General features: G+C 42.8%; 1 protein-coding gene across 1 annotated transcript; it reads left to right on the top strand.

Moving 5' to 3' along the window:
• The first annotated feature begins 48 nt into the window (after positions 1-48).
• Positions 49-13,270, top strand: clptm1 (CLPTM1 regulator of GABA type A receptor forward trafficking). The gene is made up of 14 exons (XM_080503720.1): positions 49-143; positions 3,367-3,500; positions 6,167-6,290; positions 6,468-6,626; positions 6,779-6,896; positions 6,981-7,066; positions 7,239-7,359; positions 7,483-7,727; positions 8,985-9,078; positions 9,183-9,373; positions 9,727-9,822; positions 9,911-10,046; positions 10,699-10,866; positions 11,529-13,270. Exons 1-14 carry the CDS (start codon positions 93-95, stop codon positions 11,714-11,716), a joined length of 1,911 nt encoding a protein of 636 aa, XP_080359846.1. The 5' UTR covers positions 49-92; the 3' UTR covers positions 11,717-13,270.
• Positions 13,271-14,956: the final 1,686 nt, after the last annotated feature.

The raw sequence follows: 14,956 nt of genomic DNA, 5'->3' as shown, positions 1-14,956 counted from the left end.
CGACTCACGGCTGACCTCTCGCGAGACTAAGACCAGCTCCCAGCCAGCAGCACGGTCACGGTGTGGCGTGTGCGCGATAGAGACGAGGAAAGATGGCGACGCAGGAGAGCGAAGCAACTCAAGCCACCGTGAGCAACGGCGAGGTAAAATGAATGACACCTTTACTGCCCTCTCTAGCTCCTTACGTCCAGCCGAGGGAGTCCCGCTTGTCCTGTCGGGGGGACGGTGTGAGCGACCCCCCCCCGGTCTGTAACGTGTTAGCGCTCGTTACATGAGCCTCAGTGACGTTGTCAGTGCCGGTTGGTTTTAAAACGACCCCCTCCTGTCGTTCACGGTGTGTCTCCAAACCCCCCCCCCCCACCACCACCACCACCACCACGGTTAGCCCAGCGGTGGTACGGAGGGACGCCAGTGAAACCCCGCCTGGAAAAAGGACGGGTAACCGTGAACCCCGGGCGGGTGGTGAAGTTGACTCCCAAGTTGTGTCGGTGTGAGGCAGCTGTCTGCTGCAGTGTGTCAGGGAGACATGGCGAGGCCTGAACCGGAGCCAGGCCAGTCTCAGCAGCTCTTACACATTCCCCACCTGCCGGCAACTCCCAGCTCCTCCTTTTCGTATTACAGGAGGAACACGAGTTTTTTTTTTATTTTTTTTTTTATCAATTCTTCACAGGAGCGATAGGTTATTCCACGAAACGGACCGGCGAGACGGACCGGACGCATCGCATGTCGCCGTACAGTAACATGTTGTTAACTTTACACAATGTCCTGCTAATTGTGAGGCATCCTGGCAATTATTTTCCACTGTGACCAGCTCTCATCACGAGGTCACCGTGAGTCATCACTCCTCGAGCCCAAGAAGATCCACACACTAGTATTTATGCAATGAACCATGACCAAAATTCATCACCAAATTTATTTTTTTTATTTTTTTTAACCGAAGTGACATTTTTGCAACTAATTCCCCCCCCCTGTGTTGAATAACATGTTATGTCATTTTCTGATTTACTCTGTGTTCACTTTGGTCCTTCCTTTATTATATGTTGTCCGAAGTGGACCTGCATTCAACTGCTTAAAATACAATTAAGCAATGTAGGTCAGCCTGGGGCTGCAAATGCATTTCTTTCTTATTGAGCTTATTGTTTACTATTTCTTAAGCAACCAAATCAGTTTTGTTTTTTTCTTAATTGTCCTGAGATTGCGATGGAAATCATTGACCAGCATAAAATTCAGCATTGTATGATATATATATGATAACTGTTTGGAAGTAAAGAAAAATAGGCAAAAGCTCTTACAGATTTTTAAGTACTGTTTCTGATGTATATAAATGTCCATGGCTTTACTTGGTCTTCAAGAATTTGATTTATCAGAGGTTTATGTTCAAGGTGAGCAGTACCTTTGCGCTATGATTAAATTTTTCATGCAAATATCCGCCCGGTAGAAACTAGGGCAAAGGTACAACATGCACCTGGTCTTTCTTTTATTTTAAAATGTTTGCCAGGATGTGTTAGTCACTTTATTAGGGAGGCCAATCACAGCCGATCTTTCTGTGAGCATTTGAAAATTGTATCGCTGACTTCACAGGCGTCAACACAATACAAATTAATTTTGTTTGCATTTCTGGTATTCATGAATGTGGAAGGACAATTCTGTATGGTTGGTTATTGAAGCTTTGTGCTTGTTTGAGTTTCCTGCAATAGAATTTATTCTTATACCTGACAAAACATTGCCACCGAGTAGTTTCTGACTCTCTGTGAACAATTGACTTCTTTGAACTGTTTCCCAATCCTAACGCTGCACAACACAATGGTCCTGCTGTAAAGTATTCGCTCTGAACCCGGCATTGATGGTTAATTATTAATCCTGTTAAGCGTAAGTGAACGGTAAATTATTGTCCTTACCTGGAAGAGATGGCCCAATTTCATTTATTGACCATACAAGTAATCTGAACTGATTATTACACTATGATACCACCTGGAAGTTTGAGATCCATGTCTCCGATGAGGAGATTGCGTCTATTTTAATACAGCAGGACAGGGCAGTGAGGATGAATAGCCCCGTTTCTGCCCCACTTTGCGCCCTTGAAATGCTCCCATTTATGATGCTGCCTGGCCAGTGGTTTATCTCAAGTCTTTACTTTATTTGTCGGGTTTGGTCGTGTCCAGGATCTACCGACAATAGCTGGGCTCAACAGAAAAACCCAAGTGGTGTTTGTTTCTAGAGGTCAACCACTGACCCCTCTTGTGTTGGTGACAACAGGGGAGATTAGATGTTTAGATAGTGAATGAGTCTCATGACTTGGCATGTGCTTCTCTATTGTGTTACTTGAATAGAATGTGGCCTTGCTGGAGGGGTGGGCGGCGACACGGACACGCTGAAGCTGTGGAAGGTGGAAATGACAATATTACGCGAACGGCTGACGGATTATATGAGCAGATTTTGTCAGCTCTTTATAGTTCTTAATGACGCTCAGTGTTGGCCACTAAAAGAAATATTTGTAAATACTTGCTGTAATATGTTTTTAGTCAAACATAACTTGCAAGAGAATCATTGGAAAGGTGTGGGGAAAATCTAGGGACGTTAAATGCTAATCGGTTAGCCACAGCTGAGTCAGTCTTGTAATACCACTTCCTGTCACAAGATTATTGTTTGAACTTTTGTCAAGGATCAGCTTCAGATCTGAGAATGTTCTCGCGTGAAGAAGCCATAATGGTTGATTAAATTGTAGTCAGTCCGTTTTTTTACATTTTCATCAACGTTGGTACTGTTAGTGTCAAATCAAGGCAGCTTCCATGCTTATTTTGTCCAGGTAATTTTGAGATATTTCTTAAAATATTTTTGTCATGCTCTCCAATTCTGTTGTATTTAGTCGAATGTGAAAGCTTTTCTCCAGTGCCTGTGTTTAATGTCTGGACCTCCATGTCTCGCTCCTGTTCTTGTCTGGTAAAATGTCTGGTCTTGTTAGCAGAGTCTAGTAACACATTGTCATATTTACTTAACCGCAAAAAGAAGACTCACTTTTATAACTTATTGATAGAAGTGGTTTGTGACAGTGCTTAAAACACAAAGGTTATTGTCCATTTTGTGCGCTCACGTGATCTATCTTTCTGTCACTTTAATTTTACCTTTTTAGTGATTGAACAATGAAGATTAATCACTTGCAACTTAATTAAAGTTAGACCACCATCGCTTTTATGTTTAGAAAAACCTTGTGGATTCACAGAGGCACCAAATGAAGAGCTCTGTCCCACTGCCAGTTCTGCTGTTTGTTTTTCATTAACGTCCATTATTACTCGGTGCAACTACTGCATCATCACTGTAACTTTCTTTGGTAACACTAACCGTGTGTGTGTGTGTGTTTGCTTGTAGGTGAGCAGCAATGGGACGGCTGCGACGACAGATGGCCAGGCCGTGGCGACGGCTGGAAACGCACAAGACCCTCAGCAGCAGCAGCCACAACAAGCACCGAATGCATGGCAGGTCATTAAAGGAGTTCTCTTCAGGTTGGGAGCCTTTTTTTGTTTTATTTATATTCGCAAAAATAAGTCTACTCGGATACTTCAGTCCCATGATGAGTAGAAAATATAATTGCATCTTGGTGTGAAAGTCCAAATAAAAAGTAGCAAGCAAAAAAAAACTATTCACCTCACTTTAAGTTCACTCTCTTTTGGCTTTTCTACACAAAGTCGAAAGCCTCGCTGCGCCTGTTTTCAATTTTTTTTTTTTGGTCAAAAGTAAGCCAGCTCAAACATCTGTTTCCATTTCTGTTGCTCCAGTTTCAGAAAAAAAAAAAAAGAATTGCCGTTAACAAAGGTTCACTCAGGAGGATTTCTAATATGATCAACAATCCCACCTCCAAAATCTTCAGATAATGTCTAAGATGCAGTTAAAAACAGAATGCAGTGATTTGCAAATGTCACAAACAATCCTCTTATACGAGATAAAAGTCTCACAACGCTATAAAAAAAATGGAGAGGCGTCTTCCTCCGATGGACAGTAAACACAAGTGAATTGAGACAAACTGGTGGATCAGGGTCTCTTGGCGCACCTGACGAGATTAGCCAATGTTTACCACTGTGGACAATCGTCTCTTCTCACTTGATGTCCAACGGTATTAATGTAGAGAGCAGCTGCTTTACTTTGGGAAGAGAAATGTCCCATTTACGATGAACCAGAGGTTTCTACTTTTGAGGGCTTTGGACTAGAGACGAGATTTATCACCTGGATTTCCCCACCTGGGATGCAGGTTCTGGTCTCAAGATCTCTTGCTGAATTTTGCAGGCGTCGTCTAAAGAAGGATGTTGTCTGAATGGGAATACATAGTTTTTCGAAGACCTCTATATATAGTCCTGTTTTAAAAAAAAAAAAAAAAAGGCTGTAATGCAACCCTACTCTGTTGGAGAGCTTTTGAGTTGTGCGCTCATAACAAGCCGGCGGGTTTGTTTCTCTCTTTCGTCTGCATCACGCAGCTCTTGCAGTTTCCAGAAGACTTTCACATTTTTGATTAATCCGACACCAGCACAGTTTCCCGTTTTGCCGCAGTTCCATTTTAAATGAGCTTTGGCTCAGAGAAGACCGTTTAATTTTGGGGTTGTGTCTTAACCAGCCTCTCTTTGGCCCTGACCCAAGACATCCCAGAGGCATTGGCTGCCAACAAATGTAAACTTGGGTGACTGTTTTCAATGAAATCATAAATTGTCTTTGTTTTAACCGTCTGATATATTGTCTATGTTTTCAATTTAATATCTAATGGCTTTGTGAAACACAGAAGCCTGGTTCCACGTCTTATTTTAGAGCTCGATCTGATATATTCACTCACTTACACTATATCAGTGAACTCCAGACTCCACAGACAAATTTGGCTCTTAAATATAATCTGAGCATCAGGACTGAAAGATGATGTAAGTGGCAGCACTACTTTTTCCCCCCAGTTTCCTCCCTGTCATACATTGTAAAGCTTCACATCTACTTTGTGGTGTACAAGAGCATTAACAGATTCTCCTTTTAAAGCTTGTTTGAAGCTGGAACGGCACAATATTTTTCTGGCACCTCGTTTGACTACCAGCCTTCGGTTGGTTTTTCTACGTTGCACAATGAGTCTCCGGTCACTCGAGTCACAGAACAGGTCCATGTAGTAAATCAAGACCTTTATGCATCATTAACTATTTAAAATTGCAATCCAAGTCTGCTGCTGTTTTTTGGCGGGGTTTTTGTGCACATTTTAGTATCATAATAATAAACCTATGTACTGCAATTCATCCATGCTGAACCAATACTTTCAAAAACGTCTCGGTCAGTGATTTCTAACCTTTTTCTCCCCTGCAGCCCCTTTAGTTTCACGCTCAGGGAGGCTGTAGACCTCCTCTCAAGCCTCATATTTGCCAAAACAGGGCAGTGAAGACGCATGAATTCCAGACGTAAAAAAAAAAAAAGTTGTGTCCAGGGTTGGTCTGGATTCTAGAGTTTAGTGTTTTAGTTTGGTTCGACATGTGCAAACCTTGATTTCACAACCTCCCAGCAGACAAAATGAACAACAGGGTCGTAGATCTTCAGTTTTGTGAACCACTGCTCCAGATATTTACAAAGCAAAGCAGATAAAATGATTCATCAATATGCTTGACGGGCAAATGAGGTTTAGATAAGAGTAGAATGAGCCACATTTGTCTCATACTCGATATTCCCTGTGAGAGATCAGCAGTAAGATGGAGTTAATACAGCACCTATTGAAGGTGTCGGTGTTCTCAGAGAATTATACCAGTTCTGCACGACACGAAGACGTTTGCTTTTCAGTTAACGATCATCCTTTATGAAATGAACTGACGTAAGACATAGTTTATCTGTACGACTGCTCAGCCTTTCTAGATGAAAACAAGAGCGCAAAGGAAGGTTAAATGTGATGTATGCAAAACAAATTTGACAATATTACGGTTTGCTTTGTATGACACAAACCACTTTGTTGAAATTCATTTTTCACACGACTGTTGTGTGATGCCAGGAAAGTTTTTCAATTTAATTTCTGAATGTCGTGGACTTGGATGGACTGAATTCTGATAATCTGATTATCCTCCATGTCATTCAACCCTTTTGGAGCAGCCCTGTGTGTCTCGAGTCACAGTTTTTCCCATATCGTGGTTGTCTCTCTGACTCTGCCGGCGCTCTCTCCTCCCAGAATCTTCATAATCTGGGCCATCAGTAGCTGGTTCCGCCGGGGGCCGTCCACCCCGGACCCGAGCACTCCAGCCGGTGCCCCCCGGGTACCCAGCAGGAACCTCTTCACCAAAGACACCCTCATGGTATCACGTCTGTCCTCTTTTCAAGACATGTTCATAATGTGCATTGTGTCACACTCCTCCCACTCAAATATTTACATAATGAAGCACCCCTCCCCCTCCACATTAGCAGAATTATCCCCGTCTCTCCTGATGCTGTAAAGTCACAAACACCTTTTTCTTTTCCCACCGTGCCTGCAGGATCTCTATGTGTACGTGTCCCAGGAGGAGGTGTTCTCCGACTTCAACAACACAGACGCCCTGTTCTGGTTCCACAGAGACCTGGTCTATGGAGACTGGGCCACAGGGGACGACGGCGACGGATGCTACGAGCAGTATAAGGAGCTGGACATCCCAGAGGTGGGCGGCTGCAAAATTTAAAGGAGGCGTTAAAGACGGGGAGCTGGAAGAGCAGGATCAACATGCCACTTTTGAAATGAGTGGCATTGCAATGCTGATGTGCGTTTGTTTGAAACTCTTAATACATATTTGTGTTGATTTGATTTTTGCAGCAAGTCCAGCAGAACGGTTCTCTTTACATCCACGTCTACTTCGCCAAAAGTGGGTTCCACCCAGACCCCAAACGTAAGGGACAGTATCGCAGACTGGCCACAGTTCATGCATCGAGAAGTGAGTAGATGTGCAAGACACACATTGTAACTCCAGTAGAAGGATAGTCTCTGATTGGTTTTCTTAATATTCTTATTCTTGCAGTGCTGAATAAATTCAAGCGAAGGAAGTTTCTGAAGACCAAGAATCTGCTCACAGGGGAGACGGAAGCAGATCCCGAGATGATTAAGGTAAACGTCTCTTCACTGGCACCGAGTGTGTCTTCACTAAAAAATATGTGTGCCGAAGAAAAATAAGTGAAGAAAGTTAATGATCGTAATTGTAAAACACGGCACACTCATCTGTATTGTTTCTCAAACGTATATTAGATTGTAATTCCTCTGCGGGTGTGTTTCTTTGTAGCGCGCAGAGAGCCACGGTCCAGTGGAGATCATCTCACACTGGCACCCCAACCTCACCATCAATATGGTGGACGATCACACAGCCTGGGTCAAAGGCTCCGTTCCCCCTCCTCTCGACCAGCGTGAGTTCCCGTCAATGTTTTCCTAAAGGCGTCGGCCACGACTGAGTGCAACGTCGCACCTGTTAACGTGTAGCTTGTAACGCAGGCCCGGCATTTCTGCTCTTCTGCCCTGTCCAATATTAGACGTTAAGTTCGACGCTGTGAGTGGCGATTACTACCCTATTGTGTACTTCAACGACTACTGGAACCTTCAGAAGGACTACTATCCGATCAACGACACCCTGGCGAAGCTCCCGTTGCGCCTCGCCTACTGCCCGCTGTCATTGTGGCGCTGGCAGCTTTACGCCGCCCAGAACGCCCGCTCGCCCTGGAACTTCCTTCCCGAGGACACTTACGAGCAGTCGGATGAAGACCAGGACTCTGTCAAGGTCAGTGGTTGAGGGGCAGGGAGATTTTTGATTTTAATTCTTGGTTTTATGCGTTTTCCATCATGACTTGACACTGTGCTGGAACAGTAAACTCTTTAGTTTTGATCCTGTTTTCATCTAAATGATGTTCCTACTGAAGAACCAGCATCTCCTCCAGTGAGAACGAGATGCAGTTGAGTTGTCAAACTGAGAATATGAAAGAACCTCAGGAACACTAAATGTTGGATTTTCAGTGTTGCAAGACGAGCAGAAAGAGTCTTGGAGTCTAGTTTATGTTTTACTTGCAGGAGTCCTACATGTACAGAACAACATCACAGTTAAAGAAGCTGTGTGTGTGTGTGTGTGTGTGTGTGTGTGTGTGTGTGTGTGTGTGTGTGTGTGTGTGTGTGTGTGTGTGTGTGTGTGTGTGTGTGTGTGTGTGTGTGTGTGTGTGTGTGTGTGTGTGTGTGTGTGTGTGTGTGTGTGTGTGTGTGTGTGTGTGTGTGTGTGTGTGTGTTCATATTTCAAAGAAGTTTTCATGTGAACATCCTGCGATGAGCTTCTTCTGAAATGTGCTACCAGTGGAGCACCTCACGTTTTCCTCACGTCACAGAAATATTGTCCAATCGACTGGAAAGGTTTCCCCAAGAGAAAAGTTTGAAAACTCAATGTTTTCCTGTCAGTCAGTTTATTAAAGCTTGTAGAATTGATGGCAGTTTCAGAACATCAGTAGAAATGTAATTGGATTTTTTATCTCCAACCTCATACAGAAATACTGCCATTATTACAAGCATGTCATTTTAGATTTGATTTTAAAATGTTCAGGTGACTGCTTGTTTTTACATGAAGCTTTAAATCATTATACTTATGTGCTTTGATGGAGATACTAAGGGTTAATTAGTCGTATTCTCTGTGCAGAAGCTCCTCGTTCATGGCCCCCCAGGCAGGCAAAGTCAGATTCCTGTATTTAAACCTCTCTTTGGAACTCAGTTTTGTCATTTGACTTCACTAATTGAAGGTCCCCCATCTGAAAAGGGCCCCGGTTGCTGCAAATAACAAGCCAAGTCGACCATACATGTTGCCATGGCCGTAGCAAACGATCAACCAAAGAAACACTTTTAACTCTTTCGCGTTTGTAAGAACCGTTGTATGGACGTATTTGTTACCGACTCGTCCCTGTTGCAGCTGAAAGCCATTTGTTTCCATTTGAAGTCTCGCTGTGTTGTGACTCTCATGAGGCTTCTTCAGTAACTTGAGTTTGAAACTCTCTTCATGCAGGTGGCCCTCTTGGAAACGAACCCCTACCTGCTGGGACTCACCATTGTCGTTTCAATTGTGCACAGCATCTTCGAGTTCCTTGCCTTCAAGAATGGTAAGAAATCAACTCTGACTTTCTGTATATATTTTTTTAATTTATCTTAACAAGAAGAACGTGGTGGAATGGTCCATTGACTCTGATTCCACTGCCCTCCTCAGATATCCAGTTTTGGAACAGCAGGCAGTCTCTAGAAGGGCTGTCGGTGCGCTCCATCATATTCGGAGTGTTTCAGTCGCTCGTGGTTCTGCTCTACATCCTGGACAATGAAACCAACTTCGTGGTGCAGGTCAGCGTCTTCATTGGTCTTCTCATCGACCTGTGGAAAATCACCAAGGTCATGGATGTCAAAGTGAGTAGAAACAATTGGCTTTGTTTGTGTGTGTGTGTGTGTGTGTGTGTGTGTGTGTGTGTGTGTGTGTGTGTGTGTGTGTGTGTGTGTGTGTGTGTGTGTGTGTGTGTGTGTGTGTGTGTGTGTGTGTGTGTGTGTGTGTGTGTGTGTGTGTGTGTGTGTGTGTGTGTGTGTGTGTGTGTGTGTGTGTGTGTGTGTGTGTGTGTGTGTGTGTTTTTGACACTTGGTTTGTGCGTCATCTTTTCGATGTCTACATAATCCTGTTATTTCTACCATTCTATTACTTTTGTCTCTTAATTTCTCTCCCCAACCTTCTTGTCAAACTCAACATCCCACTTGTTGTCTTTATCCAGTTGGACAGGGAGAACAAAATTGCAGGCGTCATTCCAAGACTGGTCTTCAAAGACAAGTCGACATATGTACAGTCTTCAACCAAAATCTACGACGATGTAAGTTTGTTTGTTAATGGATTGTCTAAACACAGCTCTCTCTCAATGATCACCAGCTAACAGATAATTCCTCTTCTCTTGTCAACAGATGGCCTTCAAGTACTTGTCGTGGCTGCTCTACCCTCTGTTTGGCTGCTACGCCGTCTACAGCTTATTGTACGTGGAGCACAAAGGCTGGTACTCATGGGTACTAAGCATGCTCTATGGCTTCTTGTTAACCTTTGGTGAGTTTGACTCCCTTTTCTCACGCGACACTCGTCACCGTCTTCTGTGTTTGTTACTTTTAAGGAGTAATTTGTGTGTGAGTGACGCTGTAGAGAGAAAATGGTTTTCACTCCACTGAAAGTTCTGTAACTTTTAATACATCGAACAAACAGAAAGAAACACTGGAACTGCAGAGGAGTGGATGTTGTTCCCGTCAATGAGTTGGATCACTAAGTGATGATGAACCTTTATGGATCAGGACATGAGTTTGAAATTAAGTAATACATTTATTTTTTTTTTGCTCTGCAGCCTTTATGTGTGTGGTTGACTTTGCTCCGTGTTGACACAGTGTGTCCGCTGGGTTTTCTGTCTGTTTGTGTAGATCTGTTCTGAAGCTCGGTTTAAAAAGTTCCAGATTATTTTAGTCTCTCTTGACGACTCTCGTTTCCGAGTGGTTACGCCGACAGCGAATGTTTTCAGACTTGCATCATGGTTACCTACCCAATTCCCACTTGCCTCTCCTAATGTGCTGTATATTAATAGACCTCATCCCGACTCACTCACTCAAGTCATATTGGCTTTTGGCCAAAATACAGCCTGCAGTGGACAAATTGTTTATGTACCACTCAACAGCCTCTCCTCTTCTCTCCTCTTCTCTGTTTTGGTGTTTAGGTTTTATCACAATGACGCCTCAGCTCTTCATCAACTACAAAATGAAATCTGTTGCCCACCTCCCGTGGAGGATGCTCACCTACAAGGCCCTCAATACTTTTATTGACGACCTCTTCGCCTTCGTCATCAAGATGCCCATGATGTACAGGATAGGATGCCTCAGAGATGGTACGACCTTGTCCATATTTTGCATTTTTTTGTAATGATTGCAGCAGGAGGAGGGGAATGCTTACAGAGTTATCAAGCATATAATTACTTTTATCTTCATCTGTCAGTATAATACAGAAGTCCAGCTGGTTTTGCTGGACTCATGTGAATACTGACCTTCACTGCATGATTAACTTTCAGTCACCTGACGCCACCTAGTGCCAAATATGTCGATTTCACCCAGAACTCACGCAGCACAGCCAGGGCTTGTTCTTTCTGCCCGCTTCTTAAAGATTCAAAGCAAAGAGATTACTAATTCTAGGAGTCCTTTTTTTTTCAAAATCGTTTTCCCCCTGCCGGATTTTTGGTGCCTCACTCGTCCTCCACCGTCACAAGCACGCACTCAAAAAGCACATCAAACCTTTTGGAAAATTCAGGAATAACGTGTGAGGATGCTGCAAAAGTTCTAACTCTACCACCAGGAGGTAGAAATAGAAGTTTAGAAGCTTTTAAGACTCGCACAGTACAACCAACCAAGACGGATACATATATATTTCTCATCAAATTCGAAGTTTGCATTCTGAACATATTCAGCTTTAACTGAACAGTAAATGTGCACTGTTTGATTGGTTCAATAAAGCAGCTTGGTCTAACCTCTGCCCCTCCTCCTCCTCCTCCTCCAGATGTGGTGTTTTTCATCTACCTGTACCAGCGCTGGATCTACCGAGTGGATCCCAACAGGGTCAATGAGTTTGGGACCAGCGGGGTGGAGCAAACTCCGGACAACACGGCAGATTCCACTCCTGTAGCCGACGGCGGCGCCCCCGCTGCCATCACAGACAAACCAGAGGGGGAGAAGAAAAACGATTAAAACGAGGCCCCTGCCCTCATCTTCCTCCTGGACTCTCACTGCAGGGGTGAAGAGGACTTGTGGAAATTAGGCAGGGAGGGGAGTCGTCGTCGTTTAGCTGTTATGGACGCGGCGTGACAAAAAAAACAACAAAGAAACAAAACAAAAAAAAAAAAAAGCAGTTCAACTGTTCTGATTTCTGTGTGGAGACGGAAACTGGTAACCAGTGTAGACTTGGTAAAATTCTTTCTTCTGTTCCCCGCCCATCCCTGCCCTCTCGTTTTGCAGTTCAAGTGAAGTAAAACAAAACGTGATGTACTGTATTCTGTAAGATTTTTTTCGGAGGGTTACCATGTCTCGGAGTAGATGTCGCGATTGGGAACAGGTCTCGGTTGTACTACATTTTTTTTTTTTTGCTTTTCTTTTTCTTTCTTTTCCATATAAACGGGGAATGAAGAGGCCAAGTGCAACTTTTGTTCTTTGTGTAGATTCCTTGTGAATTTTTTTCTTTTCATTCCATGTGAGCGTCATGCTTTTGGGGCTACCTGACAACCGGTGAGCGGTGCTGGAGGAAACTGGAAAAGACACTGAGCCACACTAGAAGGCGGGAGGCGGCGACTGGAAGCCAGAAAGTCCACCCTGCAGGATGCTACCTATAAGACAAATGACTACTACCCTCAATTTTAAACAAATGGTTAATGTTCTAAACTCGAACAAAAAAAAAAAAAAGAAGAAAAAAAAATAACAGCCTTGTTGGTATTAATATAAATATATTAATATTGTCAATGATTTAAGTTTTGTTTTTCAGTCACTGAAACATTCTTTTGTATGTCCTCGAGCTGTACAGATTCATGTTAATAATACCGATGTCAAAAAAAAATACTGTCTAGCAATGGTTAATTTGCAAGTTTGATTTTTATGTCCGATTTTCGAGATGTTTCACCGTCACGCTCCAAAGCAGGTCATCCAGACGGACGCAGTGGAGACGGGTCAGCGGTGTACTGGGCGTTCCACTGTCTCCTGTTCAATTTGAGTGCTTGTAAAACATGATTGGGGATTACATGTTGGTACATATTCATTTTTTGAGCATTCATGTTTATAGTAAAACTTAAGTGTGATTTAAAAAGTGTCTATGCAAAGCCTGCATTTCATTCAATTCTCACACACCTCCCGGGGTTTTACGGCATCATGAATTCATTTCTGCCGCCTCACAAAATGGAATGTAAATGAGTCTCCAGCTCCCATATTATTGAAGTCTTTCAACATGAATTTGCATTTTTTTTGCAATTTTTAGTCTGCAATTTAAAAGATATTTTACACTGGGTTCATTATCGTGAAACTATTAACTTTCACAGAGCCAAAGGTGTTTCAATACCAACAGCTGCTTAATTCACTCAGTTGGTGAGAATTTAATTATAATTTTTTTAATTCAGGTGATGCACCAGTGTGGCAAATGATATAAAAGTGAATTTTCTTTCAGAAATAAAGTAAAAATGCATAATGTAAAATTTAAGTAGTACCACTTTGTGCATTTGGTGGCAATAATGAGTTATTGCAGTAACCAGTTTACTTTTAAAGCCAACCCATTAAGTTCCCTGTTACTGGTAGGTTTTTTTTGTTTGTTTGTTTTTTAATTGTGTTTATCTGAAACTTCAGCCTCAGTTGAATTCTGCTTTTAATGTGCCATTGTTCTGACCAGAAGTTCTCCATCCAATTAAAATTAATGCACCTCACATGCAATCCAACTGCTTTGCTTTTATATGGCAACTTGATTTTATAGCGTTAATTCGTGTCAGCGAATACAAACCTTTCCTAATTTTCTCTGTTGTGAAAGATTATATATTTTTCATAACTGAAGAATCATTACAAAACCCTCAGGAGTCCAAACAGTTGATGGCCGCAGAGCAGAAATGGTACAATGGATCAAAATGTCAGGGGGATTTACTGTTGCAGCCCTCCACAATAGTTCAAGGTTTCCATGTGGTCCTCTAAACAGAATGAATGTCCACTTTTAAACTAGATGGAGGGTTCACAGGACTCTACTGGCTGGGTTGAGGTTCATGAAGTAATATTTAATAGAAATTAATATTAAAGGCCTAACTATAAATCTTACCCAAAGGATTATGGAGTAAAAGGAAGGCATTAAATGTATTTTTATTGCAAATTACAGTTTTATTTGTATGTCGGCTCCAAGTAATGTTAATGGGCAGCCATCATCTGCAACACATCCTGGCTTCTCATTACTTTCACTAATCATATATGGGGGTAAATGTAATTGTAATGCCATCCAGCAGAAAACGGGACCTAAATTTGTTCCACAATAGTATCTTCAGTCTATATACTCCATATCATGACATCAGCACTACTTGGTTTCAGGCGACTTGTTCCTTCTGTCACAAACATCCTCATCCAAGACTTTTTACAGCCTTTAGTTTTTTGTTCTCAGAGACTTCGACTTCTCACATACGGGTAATCTGTGTTGGGGAAAATGCGCTAATCAAAAATAAACTAAAACCTCGTACTGAGGCACGGTGTTATTAAAGTGGCGGTGCTACATATATTTTCCCTGTGAATTGATGAATTATCCTGGTTTATTCATTTGACCTGAGTCACCGCTTCCTCTAAACGCCTCAACTTTCGCTTTTCGTTTCCTTTAAACGTCTTTCCCTCCGTGTGGCCAGCAGGGGTCCCTGCTTGCACGTCGCAGCTCCACTGACTTCGGGCTTCATCTCTTGTGTAACGTTTCCAGGGTTCTGAACGTGCTGTGATATTATTGGTGCAGAGATGCACGGAGGCCTGCTTCACCTCATGCAACCTGGAGATGCAGTAAACAGGCCTGCGGGGCGGGAAAGAAGCGGTCTGGGTTGTGACGGAGGCCGACAGGGAGGTGGTTGCACATTATTATTATTATTAATAATAATAATAATAATAATAATAATAATAATACTACTACTACTACTACTACTACTACTACTACTACTACTACTAATAATAATAATAATAATAATAATCAGGCGACTAGAAGTAGTTTTAATTTTATTGATGTAGAATTGAACAGTGAACAGGGCTGCAGGTCAGCAGAGGAGAGGAGAGGGGAGGGGGGAGTTCCCGTCTGGACTCTGACGTCACACTGAGGGGATTTCCACGCCGCGCAGCAGCCAATCAGAGCGCAGAAGCTGCGGAAACACAGACCTGATGCAAAGTGCGTGTAATCGCCAGTCCACACATGGCTCCAGGACCGAGCGGTTCCTCTCCCCGGTG

This window comes from Blennius ocellaris, assembly GCF_963422515.1.
Source record: "Blennius ocellaris genome assembly, chromosome: 2".
NCBI lineage: Eukaryota > Metazoa > Chordata > Actinopteri > Blenniiformes > Blenniidae > Blennius > Blennius ocellaris.
Note: the sequence above shows the minus strand (reverse complement) of the source record. Positions and strands in the feature narration are given on the sequence as shown.

Excerpts from the sequence above, each read along its gene's own strand:
- clptm1 (XM_080503720.1), top strand. The coding sequence starts at position 93 with ATGGCGACGCAGGAGAGCGAAGCAACTCAAGCCACCGTGAGCAACGGC. Across the intron at positions 9,079-9,182 it reads GTTCCTTGCCTTCAAGAATG|ATATCCAGTTTTGGAACAGC; the intron begins GTAAGAAATCAA and ends TGCCCTCCTCAG. Across the intron at positions 10,867-11,528 it reads GATAGGATGCCTCAGAGATG|ATGTGGTGTTTTTCATCTAC; the intron begins GTACGACCTTGT and ends CTCCTCCTCCAG.